The sequence below is a fragment of the Rhizopus microsporus genome, assembly GCF_002708625.1.
Source record: "Rhizopus microsporus ATCC 52813 unplaced genomic scaffold scaffold_4, whole genome shotgun sequence".
NCBI lineage: Eukaryota > Fungi > Mucoromycota > Mucoromycetes > Mucorales > Rhizopodaceae > Rhizopus > Rhizopus microsporus.
In genome coordinates, this window is record NW_019671919.1 from 1,491,360 (window position 1) to 1,516,420 (window position 25,061).

A 25,061-nucleotide genomic window follows, 5' to 3' on the forward strand; every position below is an offset into this window, starting at 1 on the left:
CCGACATACATCCTAGAGTTGGTGAACGGCCATCAGTATAAATTTAGATGATTGATTTTCTCTTTTTCTCACAGCTTTTTGTTTTTTCTTATTAAAATGGCAGCAGCAGCATCTCGTTCCAATGTTACGCGCTTATTGAAAGTCATTCAATCTGGCGCTAATAGTTGCCCATGTCACTCTCATGCTCACTCTACTCCAGCTACTGCTGGTACCTTTTCGAGCTTACTCAAGTACGGACGACAATATGCTAGTGCTGCTGAAACAACAGATTATGCATTTGAAATGGCAGCCAGTAACATTCGATTTGGCCCTGGTGTAACAAGGTAAGGAGTCTATCATTTCATCAAAGGAGTATATACATATATCTTGTCATAGTGAAATTGGTATGGATTTGAACAATCTCAAGGCCAAAAAGGTTGCAGTTTACACGGATAGCACAGTAAGTTACATTGGAAATCTTTTTTAGGTGATTTTCTCACGGTCGATTTATTTTAGATTGCCCAATTACACCCATTAAAGGCAGTCGTAGAGTCTTTGGAAAAACATAAAGTCAACTATGTTGTCTATGATACTTGCCGTGTAGAGCCCACTGACACTAGCTTTAAGCAAGCCATCGACTTTGCTCGTAAGCATGACCCTGATGCCTTTGTTGCTGTGGGTGGTGGTTCCGTCATTGACACGACCAAGGCTGCTAGTTTATATAGCGCACACCCCGAAGCCGACTTTTTGGATTTCGTCAATGCTCCCATTGGTAAAGGTTTACCCATCAGAAAGAAGTTAAACCCTTTGATTGCAGTCCCTACTACGGCTGGTACCGGTTCAGAAACCACAGGCACTGCCATCTTTGATTATGAACCTCTCCATACCAAGACCGGTATTGCTCATCGTGCTCTTAAGCCACTTCTTGGTATTGTTGACCCTCTCAACACTCGTAGCATGCCTTCCCAGGTCCACTGTTCTAGTGGTTTAGATGTCCTGTGGTAAGTAAAATGCCAAAAAAAAAAATAGTGTGGGAAACATGGCTCAATTCTTTTTTTTTTTCTTTTTTTCTTTAGCCATGCTTTAGAATCCTATACCGCTTTACCTTACAACGAACGTTCTCCTCGTCCTAAGGATCCTATTGAAAGACCTGCTTATCAAGGCTCCAACCCCATTAGTGATGTATGGTCCTTGCATGCCCTGAAGATGGTCGTCGAATACTTGCCACGTGCTACTAAAGACCCCGAGGACTTTGAAGCCCAAAGCCAGATGCTGTTGGCTGCCACCTTTGCAGGCATTGGTTTTGGTAACGCTGGTGTCCATCTCTGTCACGGTCTCAGTTACCCCATCAGCGGTCTCAACAAGAACTACAAGCATCCCGGATACAATGTAGATCATCCCATTGTGGTACGTATTGCATACTTAATGATACACTTTATATTGAATGTCTTCTCCCTTAGCCTCACGGTGTATCAGTTGCGTTGACCGCACCTTCCGTATTCCGATTCACTTCTAGTGCTTGTCCCGATAGACATATTGACGCTGCTGCTGCCTTTGGTGCTGATCCTTCCAAGATCAAGGAATCCATGGCCGGTGAGGTTCTTGCTGAAAAGTTGACTCGTTTCCTTGAAGATTTAGGTGTGCCCAATGGTTTGAGTGGCATTGGTTATGATTCTTCCTTAATTCCTCAATTAGTCGAAGGTGCTTTACCCCAACACCGTGTTACTAAGCTCGCACCCACTCGTGAGCCTGCTCGTGAACAACTCGCTTCCATCTTTGAAGGCGCCATGAAGAATTATTAAGAGAAAATAAAAAGAACTGATTTATTGTGTAATTAACATGTTTCTAGTTCATTAAGCAACCTTTGTTTCACATTTTGAAAGTTGGCTTCTGATAAATCACCCCATGCATTCGCCAACCGCGCTCCTTCCTCTTCATAACTCTCATCAAAGTTTTTGATTTCAGGTAAATCGGCCTTGCCTAGTTTCTCTGCCTGATAGTTTAGCCAGCCAACATAAATTTCACGTCGTCGTCGGTCACACGCATATAGGTCGTCCAGGGGCAGACCAGGGTTAAAGCTATCGGCTAGCTGACACATAAGCTCAGCGGTCGGAATGCATGCATTTCCACTCCATACACGAGCAACGACTTGTGCTTGGGTATCAAAGTAAGGTGTGATACTAAACATACGAGGCATACCCACAAAGCAAAGCGTGGGATCCGACATGAGAAACACTTCATGATAAGCATTAAGAGGATACTTGCGTCCAAGGACGACATGGCTAGGAGGCACGTCAATAAATTTTGGCTTTGCAGATGACTGGTACTCTTCTTCTCGAATGATAAGGCCGTCCAAGTAGCCGAGTGAATGTGTGTATCCGGTACAAAAGATGACCTGATCTACATCATTCAGCACCGTTCCGTCTTGGAAGGTGATACTACCGTCCACTTCTCCCTCTGGATTCGAAAACGAGGCTACTTCACACTTAACGTCCACACACTTGGGTATCTTTGCACGAATGATGTTTTCCACTGGAAAAGGCGTTGTAAAATCTCCTTTTAATGCCATAGTGATTGACTTGGCAAAGCCCTCCAGAGATCTAGCAATGTCGACACCAGAAACTCGTACACCAATAAGCAAAACGTTCTACAATGCACTTTATCAGGCACAAGTATATTTATTTTAAACCCCTTACTTGCCTTATCCTTAAAATCTTCAGGTCGTCTAAATTGTTTTGAATGGGCCACTTTCACGGGCCACATTTTGTTAAAGGCGGTCAGGTCCTTGATGTCGGGTACATAGGGTTCCTGATGGACCCCTGACGCGGCAACCACAGCATCAAACTTTTCCCTCCACTTTGTTTCCTTGACAAATCCACTTGGATAAACATCATACTTTGACAACACGAGCTCCCATTCATCATCAGCGGTTTTGACAGCTATGTCAACGCTTGTGCCGAAATCTATTAACTCCATCAAATTGAACGTGGTCGCATATCGTTCAAAATAAGCCAACATCTCCTGGTGTGTGACTAATCCTGATGTACCTTCCGGGAAAGCAAAGTCGGGATAAGCAAGATGCTGAGAAGGGATGTTTGTGAATAGGTCACGATAGCAACCTGAAGGTGGACATTTTCTAAAGATCCTTTGACGAAGTTCGGGTGTGATTTCGTACATTCGTGTGCGTTTGGTTCCATCTTTGGGTACATCATCTGTATTTCCATCGTCCAAGCTTATACGACTTGTGGGCATCTTTGGCTTGGGCGGTGCCGTGTCCGAGTACTTCCTATAAGATGATGATGTGCGTCCGTTTAGGCGTTTATCTGTGTTTGAATTAGCAATCCTTACCAAATACCACCAACAGAGCTATTTCGTTCAAAGACCTTGACATTCAAACCGGCATCTCTTAAATGACGAGCACTACAAAGCTATTACAGTTCAAGTCTTGTATTTTTTGTCAAGTATATATATATATATATATATACTGTACCCCATAAGGACCAGCGCCTATAACGGCTACATTCTTTATTGGTTTCTTGAATATAAAAGGATGATCAAGTGCTACTTGAGCATCATTATGGATAAGGTCCACAAGTTCTTGAAAGGATACTACTCTTTCAGTCGTCATCTTTTTATAAAGAATAAAGAAAAAGAAGGAAAAACAAGATGAAAATCAGATGCTTTTATATGGGTTGTATGACCAAGTTTTTTTTTGTTTCATTGTTTATTTTTTTATATACAGAAAAAAGTGCTTATTTACAATGCTTACACCTTCTTTTTCAAGGAAGAGCCAACTGCTTGTATCATAAAATTTAAGAATCGTTTACCATAAATGACTGGAGGAACAGCAGAGATGCCAGTTTTGTCTTGTGTGATACTTTTCCAGATGTGCTCAGCCTTTTTGGCAATGTTGTATGGTGTTAGGATATCAATGATTCCAACATAGTATAGCTTATCCAGTGGCTTGTCTTGTTCATCACTTGATTGGAAACCACCGTCGTCTGCATAAAATATACACCATTTTCGACTATTTTAGGAAACAAGTTAGGGCACCATGAGAGGGGGGAGATTTTTACATGTCCTTACTCTTCGGATGGACTAGAAGGCAGCTCAACAGATTCAAGGCTAACTGTATTTGTATTCCTTCTTGCTCTACGCATCACATCTGACCTTGTACGTTTAGTCAATCGTTTTTCTCTCTCGTCAGCCTTGGGCTAGGGAAGTATGTTGAGACAGGGCTTACAGAGAGATCGTATATTTTGATATACTCACTGTAACAATATGCAAGCTTTGGTTTCTAATACATTCCGTGTTTCCCTTTTTGATATCATGTATGCCCACTAAAAGACTATAATCCATAATGTTGAGCCTACGTAGGGTATCAACGTCTCTCTCTAACTGAGTCAAGAACAGCACTCTCTTTCTTTCGCCGAGCTCCATTTTTTCATTTCTCTTGACCCAATTTTGATCTTTTAATACTGCTCTTGGGTTCTTTTTGATTTCTTCTTCTGATGTCAATCTACCAAACGTTGAGCCCTTGAGATCAAACGTTGCATGAATGTCCTTATTGGGTGGAAGTACGTTTCCCATGATCACAAAGTGAATCTTTCTTCCTCTTGGTAATTTGATTCTGTGTAAACCATAAAATCGACATAGTAAAGTGTTTGGATTATTACAGACATGCTATCATAAATAATAAGAAAGTATTCTCCTTTCACTTTTCAATGCCCCCTGTTTTCAAATGCGTTGGTTTGTAGTAAATACCTCGTAATATTGTTTCAGTATCTTTCTCATGAATTTATGCTCGGAATGATGGATCGTTTTTATAATGAATCGGTAATCTCTTGAATAATAAAAGAAGCTCCCGCTCTTTCCAGGTGATACGATCTCACTCAGTATATACTTATTGGTCAACGACATTAGGTAATCTGCTGCATCAATATGAAACTTTTCTCGAAGGTGCCTGAATACCCAAGGTGCATAGTCTTTAAATTTGAAGTCATACTTTACGCCTGGTGTTAATTCATTACCCGTCCTATTCACAATTCAGTAAGTTCATATCAGGAACAAGTATGTGTTTGAATTTTTTTTTTACGCATCAAAGGCAAGTTTATGAGCCGCATTAAAGTCATCTTGTGTTAGGTTTCTCTGCATCTTGGCTGAAACTCTTCCAACCGCAATCCGAATGCCAGTGAGCATATCATACATCAATTGATAATTTGGGTGTCCTTCGGCTACTTTTGTACCAATGGTTACACGAAACTCATCTTCAGAATCATCTGCATAAGTCTTTCGTTTGGTGTGTCCTTTGGGTGATTGAGGTGATTTGAGCTTGGAATTGTTTTGAGGTAGGATGCGTATCAATGGTCGAGTGTTGTCCGAGGGTATTTCTGACTGTTTGTCAATGACAAAGCCACTGTCTTTTCTTTTAGTTGGACTTGTCTCTGGTGAATAGATCTCAGCGGTGGTTGCTACTTGCATTAATTATAAATATAAAAAAAAAAAGAAAAAAGAGAGAGAGAGAAAGAGAAAGAAAGAGCTGTATAAAGACAACATCGGGAGATAAAATTTTCTATTGTAATCGACACCAGCTTACATTTAATCGCTCTTTTTATTTTGCAGGACATAACCATGACGTACTTATTCTTTCTTATTGTATTTGATCTATTTTAGATTGAAAGAAAAGGCACTGTTTTCAATGTATTTCTAGTATGTTCATGATTGATTACAAGGAGTAATAATAAAATACTTTTGTAGTTGGTAAATATTGAAATAGGTTAGATGAAAATCATATACTTCAGGCACTGATCGACGTAAAGAAAATCTTTATGAATGTATTTTGTACCTTGGATGATGTCAATCCTTCTTATTTCAATATCATTCACATAATCTGATAACACTACCATGATGCAAGGCTGGGACTACAAGTGTACTATAGATTGAAGCCTACTTCTTAATTTGGATCTGCATAAACATATGGATCTCTCTCTCTCTTTATACAAGTGGGCTTTTAAGTGACTTTTACTTTTTTTTTTTTTTTTTTTTTTTTTTTTTTGAGCCAAGAACGTAAGTGTTTTTTAAATACAAACAAGCAGTAGGGCAAGCATTCAAATATTTAATAAAGCATATACGTATTAGTCACTTATTGAAACATAATTGCTAATGAAGCGAAGACGCACTGATTTAAATCCAGATTCTGATTTCAGTCAATATATAACTATAGACAATCTTCCCCTTAATAATCCAAAACCTCATTTGTCTACAGTTCAATCTCAATCGCAGCACACTGTAGGCAGACAGCGTTCGACTGATTTCAAAGGAATGTTGACAGCACTCATTGATAAAATCTATCCTCCTCTCGTCTGTCCCTCTTGTCTTCATGTCTCTCTTGCTCGAAGTGACGCGGACGAACACTTTAAAGATAACCATCACGGTGAAAAAGTATATGAATGTATCGCATATAATTGTGATCAAGCCTATTCTTCTAAAGCTGGTCTAAGATATCATCTTCAGAAAAGTCATCAAGTCAACTTAAATCCTGAAAAAGGGTATTTTAAAGAAAAAAAGAAATATATTTACTGTCACTAATCTTCACCCATATTTATCATCAGTAAGCAACTCGTTTCCAAGGCTGGTCATCAATCTACTTCTGCTGCTTTGCCCACTAAATCAAAGTCAATGACAACAAGAAATAATAATAATACTACTACTTCAACCAAACGACACAAGAGGGAATTATCAGCAGCACTTCAAAAGAAATTGGATGAGACATATAGTGCAACCGTATGTCCTTCATGCAAAAAGAGTTTTAGTAAAAAAACGCATGTCATCAATCATCTAGTCGAGGCTCATCAAGGAGAAGAGCCTTATAAATGCATCATTGATAATTGTAAACGCATGAAGAACTATGCGACAAGAGAGGGGCTAGTTTATCATTTAGTCAGCTATCATGAATAATCATCATCATAATAATAACAATAAAACAACTAGATATATGAATGTAAATATGAACTTATGCTAGCCTTTCAAAACCATACTGCGATACTTTTTTGCTTGCTAAGTGACACGCACATTGTAGGGCTACATCTAGTTCATAGCCTTGGTTTAAGTAACAAATAATACCCGCTATGAATGTATCTCCTGCTCCTATTGTGTCTACTACTTGCTCAATCGGCAGTGCTGGCGAATGAAATATGTTTTGATGATGTAAACAGGTAGCACCTTTCGCTCCCCACGTACAAAACAAGATGGCACTGATGACATTACTTTTTTATATATATTGAATCTATGTAACCCTCTTACCTCGATTTACATCTTGTTTGATAGTCTCTTAGGAAACAAGAAGGATCATCATATCCTCTTTTCTCTGCATACAGCTTTGAAAAAAACACGACATCCCCCTGATAGACATTAGTGTACTACATTCGAATCTATACTATCTTACCCTTGATAAAAGCATGTCTATATATGGTCTATCTGGTTTTTCTAATTCTACAGAAATCGTCAAACGAGATCTCCAGCCTTCATGACTTGATATTGACTCTAGCCAGTCGATCTGAGCTGCAGCTTCTTCAACATTTCTTCCTTCAAAATGAATCCAGCTAAAACGTGCCTTGATGGTTTCTATCTTTTGAATAAACTCGTCCTTTGTGATATCTTGAATAGTATTTGCAGAAATGATTGTGCGTGTGCCTGTCTGTTTTGATTGTATGATATAGCTTGAGGGGGTTGGTTCTTTGCGAAACAAGCAAGCTGAAGTCGTTATGCCTTTTGCTTCTAGTTGTGATAACAATGTACTATATACTTATCACAATTAGTAAATACAATATCAGCTATAATTCATATACCTTACTCGCATGTATCCTTTGGTCCTAGAGCTGACATAAGAAAGGTATTTGTCTTTGGAAACTGACACAAGACTTCAGCCGTGTTTAAGCAATTGCCTCCTCTTCTCTGCTGTACATCAGTAGCTCTCAGCTTGGAATCTTCTTCTGGAAAATTGTCAACGGTTAGTATTGTGTCCAAATAGACTTGCCCAACTAAAAGTATATTTGAATCAGTTGCCATCTAAGTTTAGCTGAGTTAAGGAACACATAAAGAAGAGTCTGGGGTGACATGAAGTGGCTATTGACGGTCTTTTAATGTTCTCTTTTATTTAAATAAAGTGAATGATGGCCCAGATGATAAGAACAGTGAGGATCATTCCTCCATAAAATATCCATTTGTCCTGTGCTGAGCGTCTTTCAATGTATCGTATTACATTCTGAGATAGTCCTAAATAATTTGCTACATCCAGGACTTTCTTTTGCGTTTTCTATTTCTAAAGTTAGAAACCTTACATTATTGAATATAGCTTTTGTCTTTACCTTTAAAATATTATGTTGATCTGTCAGGTTTTCTAATAAGTTTTGTGCTTGTTCAATAAAATCGTCTAGTTGAGAATCTGTATTATTAACAAATGCCTGTTCACGTAAGGCAAATTCATCTCTGGATAATGGTTGATATGGATGTTCAGGCTTTGATATATATAAATTAACTATGTCTGTTCTCTTTTTATTTCTCTCTTTTTCTTACAGCATTTGATGGTCCTCGGTTAGGTCTTCTTAATAAACTATCTCTATTCTGCTCGTTTTTTAGATTTTCCTGTTGTTTCTTTGTAAACTCAAACTGTGTTCTCATTTCCTGTAGATCCTGTCTAAATTTGCTCACTCGTCTATCATGAATCCGTTATGATCTCCTATCCTATTCAGTACCTTCCCCTCTCTCTCTTTCCTTACGTCAAAGCTGTTTCCTTTTTAAGCGGAACCATTTCTCTTTTTGCTAGGTTTTCATAATCATCAATCGATCTTTGGAGTGTATTAAATGATGCAGATATTTGACCTAACATATTGACGGTTTGTTTCGCCCCTTTTCTTCTGTTTGTATATAAATACCTTGAAGTCCTATTGAAGTATCTTCGCCAGACTTGAATTCTTAACAAAAGCAAAAAGAGTGTCAATAAAGGCTGAACAATATTTTTAAAATATCTACATTTACTTTCCAAGTCTCTTTGAAGTGCATGTGTCTGCTTTAGAGCATGATTGTAGAGTGAGTTCATCTCTTTTATATAAAGAAAAGAACGAAAGAAAAAACAAGTCAATGTAAGCGGACTATGAACCTTTATGTTGCATAGACATCCAACAAAAGATAAACACATGTTGGCATACAACTGACCTTCATTATCTGTTCACACCCTCCCCCCTCTTTCTCGATCTTGTTAGAACTTTTAAGATACTGTGTTTTAGATTTCTATTGAAACGATTAGATAAGGTGTGAACATGAATATTTGAATGAAATAACCTTGTGCTTCCAAATCAAAGGAGTTCCAAGTTTATTGATTATTTTGCAAACTAGTTTATACTCACTATAACCCTGAGAATGGGGCCCTTTTATAGCGGAGGACTATTTAAAGTATAGAAGATATCTACTTTTCGGCTTATTCATAATCTCCAGTTGATTTGTTAGATAACCTCAAGTAGCACTTTTAAACTGGCAGACGGAAGGTAGGAGAATCTATACGCTATTTGAAAAGATTTCTACAACAGCAGACATAACAACTATAAAGCAGTTACAAGTAAAACACATTGCAGCCAAGGCTGAAATCAACCGACTCAAACAATAATAAAATGCTTCCCTCCTTGAGCGGTTAGCTCAAACCTCTAATGTCACTGCCTTTACGCAAGCCTTTACTACTATCGTTTCGAATCTTCTCAGAAACGTCTACTGCCTTCAGATTTCGATTTTCTTCTCTTCAGAAAGCTGTAAAGCTTAAGAATGCTACGCTCGTTCCTAATCAAACAGCTACTGCTCGCACCTTCAATACCCTCCTTTACCAAACATGACTATAAGTTTCTCTACGTTACGCCTTCCTAAGGATCAACTGTGCTCTCGTCTGCGATAACTGCATACCAATAATAGTCGTATCTTCGACACGCGTTACCCCCAACCACTACTTTGTTGTCCTCCCTCGTTCATAGTGATCGCAAAGCTGAGTTCCCAGGATGATTATGATCCTATTGATTCCTTAAATCTTCGTGATCCCAATTACGACGACTGAGACGAAGCGGACAGGAAGGCACCGTGAGTGCTCTTTTTACCCTTCATATCATTTGTATTTATCGATTGCGTCTCAAAGACTCTATCAAGCGTGCGGCGGTCCATTTCTTCCTTGGAAGAAGGCTACATTAATCTCAAGGAATTTCCTGAGCTCTTTCTCGTCAAGATGACATGCGCTCTATTTTTTTGCTTTACCAGTAGCCTCCCTTTCTGAGATTTACTTTCCTGTCCTCTTCTTAAAGCCTCAGCGCTTCTACCCTTGCACCCAAAAGAGGAATTTGTAGACACCTGCTAACATCTTGCACTGACCTGGGCGAAGCAAGAGTTTTAAATATTAAGCGCTCAATGGATGAGGCATTATATTTTGTAGACATTACAAGACAAAAACATGTGTTCTTTTTTTACACTATAGCAATTTCTGAAAAAAAAAAAACCAAAGATGTCAGGCAATCGCTTCCCTGTCGATCATACACTCTTCTTCGTTTACTTGGATCATCCCAGAGCAAGTACGATCAATTTAATTAGTAACAATAGCCAGTATCCTCAAACAAGTTATGCAAGCTGGGACATCGACACAAAAATGTTTGGTTTACACTCTATTAGATCAACTTCCAATGCAAAAGTAGCTCAAACGGGTCATAAAATCAATAATATAAAAAAGCATGCACACTGGAATAATCTCGTCTAGCTCACTCAGGTATAAGCTTGTAGAGACATCAGCTTAAAATGGAAGCTATCGTACGAAAGGTAGGTGAATCTCCATCGTATATGCCATTTGCAACAGACTGCGTTTAATCATATATTTTTATGTACAGGCCCGTATCAGATAAATTCGTTTGTATGTAAATGTGCAATATAAAGCCCCTTATAGGAGCAGGGGTAAAATAATAGAAACTGATTAAAAATATTCAAGAAGCGGTCGTCCATATAGGTGCAGCTGATCCAGGTCATGAGGATAGTAAATGTTGTTGGCCATCAGTAAATTCAAATAGTCGCTAGGCTGAAGGAGACAGAGGAGCATGCTGGAAGTGTACTGAGGAGGGATACTGGATCTGAGATTGTTTTCGGCATGTAGAGACGTATATGCATATTCAGTCAATGGATAGAGAGGGAATGAATAGAGCGTCGCGGGCAAGGTCCGGGGTGCAGCAGACTTTTGGTTTTGTTTACAACTTCTTAGTCAAGTGGTAGCATTAGTCTAACTTCTGGTGTATTTTCTGGTGCATGTAGTGTTTCCCCTATTACAAAGCGTAATAGATATGTCTTGTTTGCGAGTTTTTACTAACCTATGTTAATTTTTTTTAGCTTGTCGCGAAATCACATTTTGGATTTATCAGACGCAAGTAAAGATTCTCAATTAATTCGCATGAGCAAACAAGAAAGAGGAGCAATTCTTAAAAAAGATTATCCCTTACCTGCAACTCAAGCAAGAGATTCTACGCCTATTGAAAGTCATATCAAAGTAAATATATTTTCTATTAAAAACATTTTGTTATATCAATTTTTATCAGACAAATATTCTAACAGTTTTATAGGGCTTTCCAGAAAAAGGTATACTTCACAGCATATCTTAACTACTGGAAAGAAAACCTACCAATCAATGATGATTTGCGAATGATTGATGCTTTTTGTAAATCTGAATGAACGTTTGTCTTTAACCAATTCGCTACTAACCAATGTATTCCTAATTTTACTAGGAAAACCAAGAAATCTTTATCAATTTACTTAAGAAGACTAGTTTACTGTACGAATTTTTGAGCGTCTTGTAAGATGTACAACATTTGTATTTTGATACAAAGACTAATATGTTTTAAAAAATCAGCAGTGACTTTTATAGCGTACGAAATGTTGAAAGGCGCTGATGAATTAACCTTCATGATAAATGTCCTGGATAGAATTCAGAAAGCCACAATATATAGTAGATTGCTGAATTGGGCACAGAGCCAAAAAAGAAAATTATCAATTGAAGGGCATGTAGCATATTGGTTGAACCGACTGTGCCAATAGGAGAAAGTAACGCTGTCCTGTTGTAGTATTTGTTTCAAAATCGACGTTGCCAAAAAATCAAAGAAAATAATATCAAAAAAGCCGACGGTGGAATCAAAGTTAACGACAATATATGTTATTAACATATAACGCGACATACTCAATTCTTATGGATCAAAATTAAATTGGTTCCTTGATAATTTTGTCTTCATATAAAATGACGCTGTTTGTAATAATAAGCTTTCTGTCGTCTTAATATACAATAAAGAGGTTATATAAAGATTTATCTACTTATACTTCCCTTATTACTCCTTTATGCATTCGAGATATATCACAATATTTACAAATTGATAGTCTCATACAAAGAATATGTATGCCACCGTCATCTGGTGCATCTATCCACTATATAAAAGAGATTTAAATGCGAAAATTGCAATTTAGGCAATTTAAACAACATCAAAAGAGACATATAAAATGAAGTGTATTAGATATATTAATCAATGTCACTCATTATGTATTCAAAGCATAACCTATGCCTGGCTTCTATTGATTTTGCAGGGTTAATGTCAACAAATTTCTAAAAGATAACCCAAGTATTGGACTGATCGCAATCAAGCTACTCATGAAAGGCAACGCCTATTGTTCATTTGAATCTATTTCTGGGCTTTTTACAGTTGCTCTTCATTATCTCTTCTTAACAGGTGTATACTATATTTATATCTGCCAGACCACTATAAAAAAAGCCAGGAGGGACTTTGGGTTCAAGGACGAAAAAAGGGTATGTGCGTAAGGCACGGTGCTTAACGTCGATTGGACATACAATAAGGTGGTTCTGACGAGTCTGAGGCCCAAGATGGGAGGTAATTTAAGCAGACGATCTTAGAGGACAACTTTAATCGATTCTAGGACACTGTATCGCTTGTTTCTTTGTACGAAAAAAAAGAATATATGGGCCAATCGCATACATTTATTACTTCCAGCTTTCATCATTTGGTAAAATTGAATCCGCACAGGCTATGGGCAAGCAATAAGGTAATATTTTAGAGCCCTTGGCTGCTAATTGATCACTTGGGCTTTGTTAAAGGAACTGTTTCTTGAACAAAAGGGGGGGTTTTAATGTCAGTGCAGACATTTTATTCCGCCCAAAGCAAAATCAAGGCAGTAGCTTAAATTGATTGGATGAAAGTCACTTAGTTGTCCACCCTCCACAACTCTAAACTTTCCCTTTCTCTCCTTTTTTCTTTTTTAATTTAAAGCTTGTAATGACTTCTTCTTCTTCAGTAGCTGCATTTGAGCTATTCACGTTACCAACCCAAGTAGACATCAGTGGTCCCTTTTGGACTAAATTAAAGGAGAATGACTACTTTGTTCTACAACAAGCAAAGACTCAAAAGAGTGGACTAATGAGAAGTGTTTTAGGCACATTACAAAATGTGTAAAAAAAAAGAAGGACAGAAGAGAAAAAAATATTTTACTGAATAATTACTAGCTTGGACACGAAGCAATCACCTTATCGTATATTATACAAGCGGCTAAATGGTACAAACCTTCAGTTGGCTGTAGCAGAAACAGAAAAGAAGGCTGATATTGCTTGGGAATGGATTGATAGTAATGAATTTTACTTTTTAATCATTGATAACAGCATAATAATACATATTCTATAGTTAATATCGCACCTCAACTTGGCAGCTTAGATCATGATGAAAGAGAACCATTTGTAGTTACTAAAATTAACTCGATTGTTACACGTAGAGGTATAACAAAAAAGAAGCGAGTAAAAACATTGAATCAACACCCTTTCTATTGTAGACTCTGGAACAGACGAAATATCAGCTGATGAGAAGGTTAGAAAAGCTTCGAGAAGTTTTAGACAAACATTTGATGTCTCTCCTTCTGAAAGACTTGTTAACTGTAGGTTTTTTTTTTGGATAATCTTTACAAAATGACATAGTTGACATTGAACCCCCTAGATTATTCATGTGCGTACCATACCAATCGATTTACGAGTCAAGGATGGCTTTATATCAGCGAAAATTATTTGGCTTTTTACTCATTTCTACTTGGCTATGAGACAAAAGTGTTGATCGAACTAAAAGACATACAAGATATCAAAAAAGAAAGATCGAAGCGTGGTGTGTTCCCTGATGCTATCAAGACAGTCTTGAAAGATAAGACCGAACACTTTTTCTCCAACTTATTCAAGAGAGACGAAGTATATGATATGCTCGTGCAATTGACCGGATTGGCCATGCAGCGTGTATTAAAGAACACATCCACTCATCACTCGGTTGCTAGAGACGACTCATCAGATGAAAAAGTAGAAATTGAAAAATTCATGCAGCCATTGAAAACAAACCTTGAAGCACAGAAAAGGGACGAAAGATTCAGGGCAAGATTTCGATTGCCGCTAAGCGAACACTTACAGTCATCTATTCATGCGACGCTTGTCACAAAAGAGGCTAAATCTGCAGATCACACAGGCAAACTGAGCTTATCCGAGGCTTACCTTACTTTCAATGACCATGCAAAGTTTGAAATTGTCATGCCGTTGTACACTATTCGTTGTGTAGAAAAAGTAACAGATAGACCCAAGGTGTACGGTATCAAGATTATCAATTGGCATCAAGCCGAATCTATATTTCATTTGGACGCGTAAGAGACCTTATTTAACTTTTATTGGAGCTTATGCATATTTTCTTAGAAACAAAGAGGAGCGGGAACAGTTCTCGGTGGCATTAACCAACAACTTGAAAAACCAAGTTAAGCACATGAAAATGATGAAGAGGTTTTTAAAAACATGTCCATCTGAGGCAGTTATGGTTGAAAGAGACTTGACCTTGGTTCCTGGAGGATTAGGTCTAACCTTTGGATTTCCAGGGGATCCTAAAAAGCTCAAAGAGAAAAGTAAGATGAAGTTGTGGAAGCAGTATTTTGAAGGTCAGTCCCTTATGAGCAGGCGATAATTATGTATTGATCACCTTACTCTAGGTCATGGTAGGAACTTGACACTATCAAAGACCCCTCAATTTGCAAAGTTGATTCGGGTTGGTTTACCAAATAAGCTAAGAGGAGAAATATGGGAAGTTTGCTCTGGTGCTATCTACGAACGGTTCATGAACCAAGGACTGTACGACAAAATCTTGGAAGAGAACAAAGAGAAAACCTCATTAAGCCTTGAAGAAATCGAGAAAGATCTAAATAGATCCTTACCCGAGTACAAAGCGTACCAGCAATCGGAAGGTATTGATCGACTTCGAAGAGTGCTTGTTGCCTACTCTTGGAAAGATCCTGAGCTGGGATACTGTCAAGCTATGAATATAGTAACTTCTGCAATCTTGATGTAAGTCATTCTACTTTAAAAAATACAAGGGAAACTAAGCAAAGAATAAAAAGATACATGAGTGAAGAACAAGCGTTTTTTACACTTGGTGCTTTATGTGACGACTTGTTGCCTGGTTACTATAGCACTTCCATGTATGGTGCCTTGCTCGATCAAATCATTTTTGAGCATTTACTGGAAAAGACGATGCCCAAGCTGCATCAACATTTCAAGGAAGCCGATATTCAACTCTCTGTTGCTTGCTTGCCATGGTTCTTGAGTCTTTATATCAATTCGATGCCACTGCTATTTGCATTTAGAATTCTCGACTGTTTCTTTATGGAGGGACCCAAGGTGCTGTTCCAGATAGGGTAAGATATTTTTGTGTTTTATTGTATAGAAAGAAACTAACTGTGCTCATGTAGTTTGGCTATATTGAAAATTAATGGGGATGATCTATTACAAGCAACTGACGACGGAACATTTATGAATATACTGAAGAACTACTTCAACAGTCTTGACGCACCATTATATCCAAACTCTGATAACCCCAAAGCAAAGAATTTGACGGTAGGAATAGAAAAAATAATCTCTTTACAAAAAGCTCATTATTTTTAGAAATTTAATGAGTTATTACTTGTTGCTTACCGAGAATTCAGCAGTATTACCGATGAACTCGTACGAGAACTAAGGCAGACACATCAGCTTAAGGTAGTTGCAGGCATCGAATCATTTACGAAAAGATCAGCTATACGTAATATTGCGGATACAGCTGGACTGGACAAAGAGGAACTCGGAATCATCTATGACAAATTCAATAATGTATTGTATTACCATCAACGTGAACACACTGAAATGAATCTCGAGTCATTTGAAATATTCATTGGTTCCCTCGCTTCATGGGCCAAAATGGATGCGGAAGATCAACAGCCTGACCGAGAAAGACAACTCAAGGTCGCACGAAATTTCATTAGCCAACTGTTTAACAAGTTTGATATCCAGCAAAAGCAAAGTATTAGCTTACAAGACGCCATCATAGGTATTGGATCCATCTGCAAAGGAGACCTCAATACCCAGTTAGAGCTTTTTTTCAAACTACATGATGTAGATAAAGATAACTACTTGGACAATAATGAGATTGTTCAACTTTCTGAGACTCTTCTTTGGATCTTCAGACGAACTAATGATGAAGAACATCTTAATTCAGTGTCTACCTTTTTACACAACGCATTTGAATATGCAGAAGCAAGAGACGAAAACAAGTATTTATCATTGGCATCTCTGAGGTACCTAGATTAATACCTGCGCATACCCAGATTACTAAAAAGCTTTACTAGAATGATCGTACTTGCTGATGAAACACTGGAAAACTTTTTTGACCACGTATTCTCACAGTCATTCCAATTGACTGAGAAGCCAATTGAGCAGCAAAAGAGTCTAGGAAGAGAGATTTTTGATAATTTATTAGCCACCGGTGCGAAATTGGCAGCGACTACTCGACCACAACTAAGATCAAAATCTACTGATAATTCAGGTACCTCTGTCAGTAACATGACCAGTCCAGAAATATCAACGACAAAATCAGAAGAAGTGATTGAAGAAAAAGAACATAAAGAAGAAAAAGATGATGATGATGAAGCTAAACATGTGATTGGAGAAGATAGTTCTGATGAAGAAGACCTTAGTCCAGATGTACTTGAAGAGGTCGATAGGTTATTAAAAGAGTATAGTGATGAAGAATAAATGTAGTACAGTGCTCACGATACCAATTTACGAACTTTTCACGCCTTTCATTTTCTCAAGTTGAGGGTTTGTGATGCCTAATTCGCGCTTTCTTTTTTTTTCAATTTGCATTTTTACTAAAGCATGGACAGTGATTGGAAGTCATACTTGTCCCAATGGTACACGTCTTGAAGTATGTATCCACGAGTGATAAAGAGTATAAGTGATAATCGAAGCCCATAATTTGAAGGAATATAGCCAATAATCGTAAGGATATGATTAAGGTGGCAGTTGGCGGCCATCACAGCCTTAAGTTATCTGAATAGAGCTTGCTCTGTGTTGTTGCTTTTTTTTTTTTTTTTTTGGCAAATTCGCCATTGCTGATGCCCGTTTTGATATTATTCATATCCACAATGATTCTGATATCTCAAGCATTCGCTTGAGATGGTACCCCCCTATAATATTTGTATATCAATATTTGTTTGTTTTATATTCTATAAACTTACCATTGCCATGATATGCTTTTATTTCTACTTAAATAGCTTTCAAAGAGGCTTGCTCAGTATATAATATCTTGAGATATAAGGATTAGAAGTGGCTGATAAAGTTTGTCTCTTTGGTTACCTTGAAAAACAGTTTTTTCATCTGAGTAATGTAATGTTGTTTGGGATATCATTTCTTTTTGGAAAACATTGCATGCACCAGAAAATTCACCAGAAGTTAGACTAATTCTACAGGCGTTATCTCTACCTACTACCTATGATACTATCCAACAAAACTATTCAATTTGTAGCGTCAAGCTAAACATGAGTTTATAAAGTCGCAACTTGGTTTATCTTTCTTTCAAGAAGAATGAGATAAAAGAGTTTTTTATTTATGATAAATTCGTATTTGTATATAGTGTTTCCCTTTCTTTTTTTCCTTTCAAAGTTGGTTACAAGAAATTGTTTGACATTTCTTCCTCCTAGAAGAGATATTTGAGAGCCTTTGCTCGAACTGGAAATATCCATTACAGAATTTTTGCACAAACTAAAGTAAAACAGACGGAACAAGCTCATTAATAGAATTTATTTGCAGAAGCTATTGCATGAATCTACTAAGAAAAATACTTAGATTTGAGATTCTTAATTACAACTTCATCAACCAAACGCAAAAGGTTGATATCTTGCGCATGGCTTTAGATACAACTATCAGTCTATACCAGATAAATGAGTAATATGTATAGATACCTTTGTATATATTTGTTGATAATTTGGGATTCAGCAAAGAGAAAAAGAGTGAGTGACTGGTGGATAAAGTTAAAAAAAAAAGCAGTAAGGTGCAACCATTTCTTTTTTCTTTTTTTCTATTTTAATTTACAACAGAGTTGCAATTATATGTGCATTAATATTTAATCTACTTGCATATTATTTATTTATTTATTAAAGGATTTATATGCATCATAACCTCACTTTATGAACCTACAACGAACTAGTTCAAATTCCTCAGAGTTTTTTCAGAAAAGGACTGAAATATTACAACGAAGTGGTAGTCAGCTATTACAACATGCAACAACAAGATTTGGCTTAAAAAGATCACTTACTACCAAAGCATCCAATACACAACATAGCAAACCTTCACCTCAACCAAGGGTATCCAATTCTACTACACTATCTCGAACTCAACATGAGGATCACTCTGTGGATGGTAAATAGAAAGAAAGAAATAGACAAGATTATTCATGGTTAAATAGCTCAAAAGATGAATATGACAAGAATAGAGAAAAATAAACAAAGAATGATCAAATCAAATGGGAAATCGCCTCAACCAAGATACTATAGAGCATTTCTATCTCACATTGCTATAGAATTGAAAAAACGATTGATTCTATCCAAGCGTATAAAGAATGGGATCGAATACAACAATGTATTTGATGGTAAAGAAGCTGTGGTAAGATAGATTTTATACATAAATGGAATAAAAACATACTTATACGTTATTAGGATAAACTAAAAGAAATTCTTTGTACAACAGATCGTCTTCTTGCATTGAGAGTGGGTCGTGCCTTGGAAACTCAAAGATTCTTTCATGATGTTAGCTATGAGAGTAGACTTGTTGATGATATTATCGAAATATATCAATTCACTAATGATCTCATCTTTCATGGTTTCCCTTTGAGAAGTGATAGTAGTGACAGTAGCACCAATATATCTTCAGTGACTACTACGCCAACGCCAAGTCATCATGGTGCAAGTGATGATGAAGATGATGAAGATGAAGACGACCATACTTCCTATTCAGCTTCACCTACTGCTATTTCATCTCAGCATACATTATTACCATCCGGTGTCTATACTGAATTAACCTATTGTTACTCTGCAACCTGCAATTATTTATATCCGTGCTACAGTTACACATGCCCAAACAGGGAAAGATTGGTAAAAAAAAGAATAAGAGAAAAAGCAAAAAAACAAAAAAATTAATACATTGAACAGAGAAATAGACCACAGAGTATAGACACTCGAGAAAAGCGAGTGACAGCATATGCGTACACCATAGAAAAGCACCAGCCTCTGTGGTCCACTTTGATAGATGACTATATCCTATTTTCTATCTCTGCCCTGGAAAGAAGAAGACAGGAAACTATCTTTGAATTGATCTACACAGAAGAGAGTTTCCTCAATGATTTAAAATATATAATGAAGGTAGTCCAAGTCTATGTTCTATATGTGTTTTACTTAGACAATTTCAGATGTGGATAGAACCACTAAAGAATGGCGATATTATTCCAGTAAAGCGACGAGATACATTTATAGATAAAGTGTTTTCAAATATAAAAGAGATTCACGATATCAGTCAACGACTCACGTCAGCATTGAAAACAAGGCAACAACAGCACCCTATTATATCACAAATAAGTGACATCATGAAGCATTATGTACTAGAGTTTGAGCCCTTTGTTTACTACGGCGCTAGACAGCATCAAGCAAAATATACCTATGAACTAGAAAAGTTTAATAATCCTCGTTTTGCCTTGTTTGCAGAGGTAAAAAAAAAAAAAGAAATCAAAAAGAAAGTTGACGATACTTATGGTCTTTTAAAAGCAAACTGAACGGCATGAATCGTCCCGTAAGTTGGAGTTAAACGGTTATCTGACAAAGCCAACGACACGCCTTGGAAGATACACGTTGCTGTTGGATAAAATATACGATAGGACTGAAGAGGGTCACCCGGATAAAGAGAGTATACCCCACATTATTGACACCATAAAGCACTATTTGCAAAAAGTGAACAATGAAGCTGGAAAAGCCAAGAATCGATTTGATCTGGAGCAAATCAATGCGCATCTTTCATTTAAAAACAAAAAGGATAAGATAGACTTGAAGCTACTAGAGGAAAGTAGGTGTATAATCAAGCAAGGGACACTGAGGAGAACACCTAGTCTTGATTCAACTGAGTACCAAGTCATCCTGTTTGACCATTACTTGGTTACGGCCAAGGTCAAAGTCATCAATGCAACCGAGCACTATAGCATACGCAACAGGGTAATAAGAACAATAATGTACACTTGTGGCCCACTCAACCTATATAATAGCCTATTCCCATCGAGCTGCTTGGCGTGTCCTTGCCCACAACAGATAATCCAGTTCATAGGTCTACCAGCACACTTTTATCTACAGCAGCAGAAAAACTGACGACGCATCGTGGAAGCAACGTGAGTAGCGCGTTAGGAAACTCTATTTCTAGACAACAAAAAAGCAATAGCTCAGATAGTCTTTTAAACAGTAATAGCGCCAAATTGGGGGCACCCATCACCTTTTATCACGAGGGTAGAATAACAGAAGATTCTTATACACTGTATGCGCCTTCGGAGCACAATAGGAAAGCATGGAATGAAGCCATTAGGAAGCAAAAAGAAGCCAAGTCAAAGCGCAAACCTGTGTTCCAGATGGTAAAAGTTGTGAAAGATTTCGAATTCTTTGCTGATATGAACATTTATCACATGATTGCTTTTGGTAAGTTACATTTGAAATATCAGAAATATACACACATTATAATAACACACTTGTCAAGACAATGGTCAGCATTATATGCTTGCCACTGATTCAGGGCTTTATATTGGACAAAGGAAGTGTGTGCCAAGCGTGGTACCTAGAAAGGTATTGCCATTGGAACGAGTGCATCAAGTGCATGTACTGGAGGAATATGGGCTGCTTTTAGTGTTAGCGGATGATATTCTTTGGCAATACCCTTTAGAGATAATTTTGAATGGACGACCTGATGGATCCCACAGCATTCAACACTTTGGGAGGAAAGTTCAAGGAAACGTACCATTCTTTCATGTAGGCACTTGTCTAGGTAAAACATTGATTTGTGTACCAAAGCCTCCTTCTGTGAATGGTACAGAAATTGAAATATACGAACCATCGATGCCAAAGACTGAGATGAGAAGAAAGTCTATTTTTAGCAAATTATCTATTCGCTCCTCTTTATCTCTCACAAACACACAAGTCAATCCACTGAAGCCGATATATAGCCCTTGTGATGTCTGGGCAATTGATACAACCAAGTCTATGGTATTGCTCACTACACCTCTAGGCATGATTGCAGTGGATATGAACACAAAAAAGCCTGATCGTAAGTTGTTATTTTTATGTTGACATGATTTGGCATTGATAAAACCATTCTAGGTTTACTTGACCCTTCTGATAGACACCTTAATTTTATTACCAAAAATGAAACAACCAATGCTCAAATACCAATCAGTTCAACAGTTAAACGTATATTTGTATTCTCAGTACCTGGTGGCAATTACTTGATGTGCTATGACAGATATGCTTTTTATATTGATAAAAAGGGAAGAAGAGCTGAAAGACAGTTCAAGATTGAATGGGAAGGGCATCCCACAGCCTTTGCTTACTATCATCCTTATATAATTGCATTTGAACATCAATTTATTGAAGTGAGGAGTATTGTTGATGTTGGTATAAACATACAAACAAAACAAAGTTGTATTAAGCAAGTTTATTATAGGGTCAGATACAGCAAGTGATACAAGGCAAGAATATTTGCTGCATTCAAAACGGACATAAACATAAAGAACCATTGATAGTTGGAACAATGGTTGATCCAAAGAATCCAACTTATCAAATGATTTTTGAGCTGAAACCAGCAACGGAAGAAGACAATAATTGATCATTCTGTACAGTGTGTGTTTCTTTACTAATACTAACAACAATAACAATAACAATAATAATAATAATAATAATAATAATAATAATGTAATCCTATTCTTTATACAACTTGTTTCATTGCTAAAGAATCCATGCTTCTTTTATAACAACTTTCTCTAAAAGAATTCTACTAACAAAAGAATTTTTTTGTCGTGTTATATATTGTTACACGAAAAACGCCCAAATGTGTTACAATATCAAAGCTCGTAAGGATATTAAGAATAAACTGTTCAGATTAAGGAGATATGATTATTGTCCCTTTTCCCTCTTTCGAAAATAAAGTGTTTTTTTTTGTAAGAGTAGGCTCATTAAGATGCACGATGATGTTTGTTTATTTTCTGAATTTTTGCTTTTTAAAAGTATAAATATAAGTCCTGAACAACATTTCTTTCTGCATTATTTCTTTTTCAAATATAACATGAATATCTTGTTCATGACGGGTATACTTAATTCGATTTGATTTAGCTTGTATTCATTCTTTTTATTTTATATAGGCTTGGTGAAAAGTTTGTCTTTTGGACAAGTAAAATGGCAGTAATACTTTCATATCTCGAAGGAATCCACAAATCTACCCTTTGCCCCCATTTACAATGCTTGTGGGGGTGCTGATTTACAAACTGACAAGCTGCATTGCCAGTCCTAAGCTGATGAGGAGTGCCGTTAGGATGTTCCCATCCCAAATGAAGGAAGAGTTTGACATGATAGTTCATGCTGACCTCAGCTTTATTGAAGTGATGAGTATCCACTTGTAAGTTAATGTAAATTTTAATATATAAATCAATACTAAAAAGCTAATTCTCCTTATCGGATTCAACAACTGTAGTTTGAAATTAATTGAAAATCCAAGAAACTCGCTACAGTAGCAGCGACTGGAGAGGAACACTGCCTTCTTGACCACAACTTGTTTGTTGCATGCAATTATATCATTGATATGCAATGGTAAGTACAAATACAAATTCTATATTTGTTTATTCGTCAAGTATGACCAACAGACGACGTAGGATTGAAAAGCAAACCATCTTAACAGACTAAACGAAATGGGATGGTGTTGCGTTCCTTGTTAGGAACAAGTCGATTACCCCTTTTTGTGGAGCTTTCAGAGGGAATTGACTTTAATACCCACAAGGGTAAAGAAACTGTTGACGAGGAAAAAATGATGAAACAGCTCATAAAATTGCTAAAGTTAAAGCAAGTTGAAGGTTCTGAAGATCCAATCCAGTATTACAAAAGATATTACGGTGAGATCACAAATATAATTTATTTTATACCTTTTAATTCATCATATCTTAGACTTGAAACTTTACCTCGAGTCATTGACTTATTGGGATTACAGGAATTCCTTATAAAAACTTCTGAATTGTTTCAATATAGAGAAGCAATTCTCAAAGAAATAAACATATAATTTTTACTATTTGCTTCAATATAATCATTTCATTATACAAGTGAATACCATCATTATTTATATGTATATTTTACTTGCTTCTATGATTAAAACGCCACAATTTATTGTTCAAAGCATATTGTCAGCCACTGTTATCATGAGTATTTCTTAAAGATATATACTTCACGAGAAGGGCTTAAGTTGAACGGATCATAATATTCTGCGCCATTTTATTTTCAATAGCACTACAAAAAATATTTTAAGCCCCCTAAGATTCCTTATAAAAAGGTTTCATTCTTTTTCTGTTGGGCTTAGCTTTGAGCTTTATAACCCTTTCTTCCTTATAAAATAAATATGGCAAGAAAACAATTGAATACAAAGAAAAGAAACGTACAAGAGCAAATTAGAAAATTAAAGAATGAAATTGAAGAACTGAAACTTGAAAGAGAGGAGAACAAAAAAAGTGTGCTACATTTTATGCAAGAAGCAGATTCTGCCCAAAAAGAGCTAAAAAAGGCTCAAGAAACAATCAAACAATTAATAGAGGATAAGAATGAAGGTGCATGTCATGACAGCGTACAGTGTATGGCAGAGAAGGCCAAATTGGCTCAAGAGATAGATCAAGCAAAACATAAGTGTAACACAGTACGCTCGGAGCTTGAATGTCAGCGACGTACGTTTGAGCAACTGTGTCTGAGTGTAGAGCAAGAAAAGATAGTGATGCAAAACGAAGTATCGTCGTTAAGGGAGAAATACATATCAGCAACAGAGAGCATAAGCTGCCTAGAGCTTAAGCTGGGTAAGGCATATCAAGAATCAAAACAGTGGCAAGAAAAGTACGATGACTTGTATATGATACACGTAAGTTAACCTCATGAGAGAGTATACACAGCACCATTCACACACATTATACAAAAAAAGGTCAATATAGAAAATCAAAAGAAAGAGCTAGAATATATAAAGGCAAGGGAAATTCAATTGAAGGCTATGAATAAAGTAAGAAAAGTGATAATCTAAGCATGAACTAACGGTACCCATAGATGCTAAGGAATGAAATACGAAGGATGACAAAGGCACAAGACGATGCTCTTAACCTTGAATACTTGCGAAATGTCATTATAAAATTTCTGGAATTGAAAACAACAAGAGTAAGTTATATTAATGCAGGAGAAGGCAATGTATTAAAATGTACTCATTATTCTTTCTAGTCTCAACTAATACCTGTCCTATCTTCTTTACTACAATGCACGCATGAAGATCAAACTAAATTACATCAAATTGTACAAAACAACATTATTGCATAACTAATCTATTTATATATAAAAAAAAAAGAATAATAAAAAGTAAAAACTAATGAATATCCCCT

General features: G+C 36.8%; 10 protein-coding genes across 10 annotated transcripts; 5 read left to right on the plus strand and 5 right to left on the minus strand.

The window, feature by feature from the left end:
- The first annotated feature begins 30 nt into the window (after positions 1-30).
- Positions 31-1,797, plus strand: RHIMIDRAFT_109343 (NAD-dependent methanol dehydrogenase). Its single transcript, XM_023605216.1, has 5 exons — positions 31-323; positions 376-439; positions 496-980; positions 1,056-1,386; positions 1,440-1,797. Exons 1-5 carry the CDS (start codon positions 97-99, stop codon positions 1,779-1,781), a joined length of 1,449 nt encoding a protein of 482 aa, XP_023468755.1. The 5' UTR covers positions 31-96; the 3' UTR covers positions 1,782-1,797.
- A 16-nt stretch (positions 1,798-1,813) lies between these two features.
- On the minus strand, positions 1,814-3,607 carry RHIMIDRAFT_199559 (FAD/NAD(P)-binding domain-containing protein; the record flags this gene model as incomplete). Its single annotated transcript, XM_023606386.1, has 4 exons — positions 1,814-2,626; positions 2,650-3,265; positions 3,328-3,407; positions 3,470-3,607. 4 exons carry the CDS (start codon positions 3,605-3,607, stop codon positions 1,814-1,816), a joined length of 1,647 nt encoding a protein of 548 aa, XP_023468756.1.
- Positions 3,608-3,673: 66 nt separating this feature from the next.
- RHIMIDRAFT_308076 (SAICAR synthase-like protein) lies at positions 3,674-5,612 on the minus strand (the record flags this gene model as incomplete). The annotated part of the gene is made up of 6 exons (XM_023614554.1): positions 3,674-4,006; positions 4,066-4,193; positions 4,252-4,662; positions 4,744-5,014; positions 5,075-5,246; positions 5,576-5,612. The coding sequence occupies 6 exons, from the start codon at positions 5,610-5,612 to the stop codon at positions 3,745-3,747; spliced, it is 1,281 nt and encodes a 426-aa protein (XP_023468757.1). The 3' UTR covers positions 3,674-3,744.
- Positions 5,613-6,053: 441 nt separating this feature from the next.
- RHIMIDRAFT_109366 (uncharacterized protein) lies at positions 6,054-7,277 on the plus strand. The gene is made up of 2 exons (XM_023605217.1): positions 6,054-6,527; positions 6,591-7,277. Exons 1-2 carry the CDS (start codon positions 6,142-6,144, stop codon positions 6,934-6,936), a joined length of 732 nt encoding a protein of 243 aa, XP_023468758.1. The 5' UTR covers positions 6,054-6,141; the 3' UTR covers positions 6,937-7,277.
- On the minus strand, positions 6,992-8,046 carry RHIMIDRAFT_199353 (Ribokinase-like protein; the record flags this gene model as incomplete). The annotated part of the gene is made up of 4 exons (XM_023606366.1): positions 6,992-7,232; positions 7,282-7,379; positions 7,424-7,775; positions 7,832-8,046. The coding sequence occupies 4 exons, from the start codon at positions 8,044-8,046 to the stop codon at positions 6,992-6,994; spliced, it is 906 nt and encodes a 301-aa protein (XP_023468759.1).
- An 88-nt stretch (positions 8,047-8,134) lies between these two features.
- On the minus strand, positions 8,135-9,076 carry RHIMIDRAFT_287125 (V-snare-domain-containing protein; the record flags this gene model as incomplete). The annotated part of the gene is made up of 5 exons (XM_023613445.1): positions 8,135-8,293; positions 8,346-8,495; positions 8,554-8,692; positions 8,757-8,886; positions 9,016-9,076. The coding sequence occupies 5 exons, from the start codon at positions 9,074-9,076 to the stop codon at positions 8,135-8,137; spliced, it is 639 nt and encodes a 212-aa protein (XP_023468760.1).
- Positions 9,077-13,284: 4,208 nt separating this feature from the next.
- RHIMIDRAFT_277037 (TBC-domain-containing protein) lies at positions 13,285-17,448 on the plus strand. Its single transcript, XM_023612668.1, has 11 exons — positions 13,285-13,495; positions 13,550-13,668; positions 13,725-13,814; positions 13,870-13,971; positions 14,031-14,712; positions 14,762-14,997; positions 15,049-15,400; positions 15,454-15,750; positions 15,805-15,949; positions 15,998-16,665; positions 16,717-17,448. The coding sequence occupies exons 1-11, from the start codon at positions 13,323-13,325 to the stop codon at positions 17,120-17,122; spliced, it is 3,270 nt and encodes a 1,089-aa protein (XP_023468761.1). The 5' UTR covers positions 13,285-13,322; the 3' UTR covers positions 17,123-17,448.
- A 1,393-nt stretch (positions 17,449-18,841) lies between these two features.
- On the plus strand, positions 18,842-22,133 carry RHIMIDRAFT_249943 (uncharacterized protein; the record flags this gene model as incomplete). The annotated part of the gene is made up of 8 exons (XM_023610678.1): positions 18,842-19,030; positions 19,084-19,518; positions 19,576-19,785; positions 19,833-20,126; positions 20,185-20,625; positions 20,676-21,096; positions 21,155-21,718; positions 21,772-22,133. The coding sequence occupies 8 exons, from the start codon at positions 18,842-18,844 to the stop codon at positions 22,131-22,133; spliced, it is 2,916 nt and encodes a 971-aa protein (XP_023468762.1).
- Positions 22,134-22,659: 526 nt separating this feature from the next.
- On the minus strand, positions 22,660-23,076 carry RHIMIDRAFT_109477 (uncharacterized protein). The gene has a single exon (XM_023605218.1). It carries the CDS (start codon positions 23,022-23,024, stop codon positions 22,776-22,778), a length of 249 nt encoding a protein of 82 aa, XP_023468763.1. The 5' UTR covers positions 23,025-23,076; the 3' UTR covers positions 22,660-22,775.
- An 871-nt stretch (positions 23,077-23,947) lies between these two features.
- Positions 23,948-25,036, plus strand: RHIMIDRAFT_277067 (uncharacterized protein). Its single transcript, XM_023612669.1, has 4 exons — positions 23,948-24,556; positions 24,617-24,691; positions 24,736-24,843; positions 24,904-25,036. Exons 1-4 carry the CDS (start codon positions 24,050-24,052, stop codon positions 24,997-24,999), a joined length of 786 nt encoding a protein of 261 aa, XP_023468764.1. The 5' UTR covers positions 23,948-24,049; the 3' UTR covers positions 25,000-25,036.
- The last annotated feature ends 25 nt before the right edge of the window (positions 25,037-25,061 follow it).

Bases quoted from the DNA above. Each gene is read 5' to 3' on its own strand.
- RHIMIDRAFT_109343 (XM_023605216.1), top strand. From the start codon at position 97: ATGGCAGCAGCAGCATCTCGTTCCAATGTTACGCGCTTATTGAAAGTC. The intron at 440-495 runs GTAAGTTACATT...GATTTATTTTAG, and splicing joins CAGTTTACACGGATAGCACA to ATTGCCCAATTACACCCATT. The intron at 981-1,055 runs GTAAGTAAAATG...TTTTTTCTTTAG, and splicing joins AGTGGTTTAGATGTCCTGTG to CCATGCTTTAGAATCCTATA.
- RHIMIDRAFT_109366 (XM_023605217.1), top strand. From the start codon at position 6,142: ATGAAGCGAAGACGCACTGATTTAAATCCAGATTCTGATTTCAGTCAA. The intron at 6,528-6,590 runs GTATTTTAAAGA...ATTTATCATCAG, and splicing joins AACTTAAATCCTGAAAAAGG to TAAGCAACTCGTTTCCAAGG.
- RHIMIDRAFT_277037 (XM_023612668.1), top strand. From the start codon at position 13,323: ATGACTTCTTCTTCTTCAGTAGCTGCATTTGAGCTATTCACGTTACCA. The intron at 14,713-14,761 runs GTAAGAGACCTT...ATATTTTCTTAG, and splicing joins TCTATATTTCATTTGGACGC to AAACAAAGAGGAGCGGGAAC. The intron at 14,998-15,048 runs GTCAGTCCCTTA...ACCTTACTCTAG, and splicing joins GTGGAAGCAGTATTTTGAAG to GTCATGGTAGGAACTTGACA.
- RHIMIDRAFT_109477 (XM_023605218.1), bottom strand. From the start codon at position 23,024: ATGAACTATCATGTCAAACTCTTCCTTCATTTGGGATGGGAACATCCT.
- RHIMIDRAFT_277067 (XM_023612669.1), top strand. From the start codon at position 24,050: ATGGCAAGAAAACAATTGAATACAAAGAAAAGAAACGTACAAGAGCAA. The intron at 24,557-24,616 runs GTAAGTTAACCT...ATACAAAAAAAG, and splicing joins ATGACTTGTATATGATACAC to GTCAATATAGAAAATCAAAA. The intron at 24,844-24,903 runs GTAAGTTATATT...TATTCTTTCTAG, and splicing joins TGGAATTGAAAACAACAAGA to TCTCAACTAATACCTGTCCT.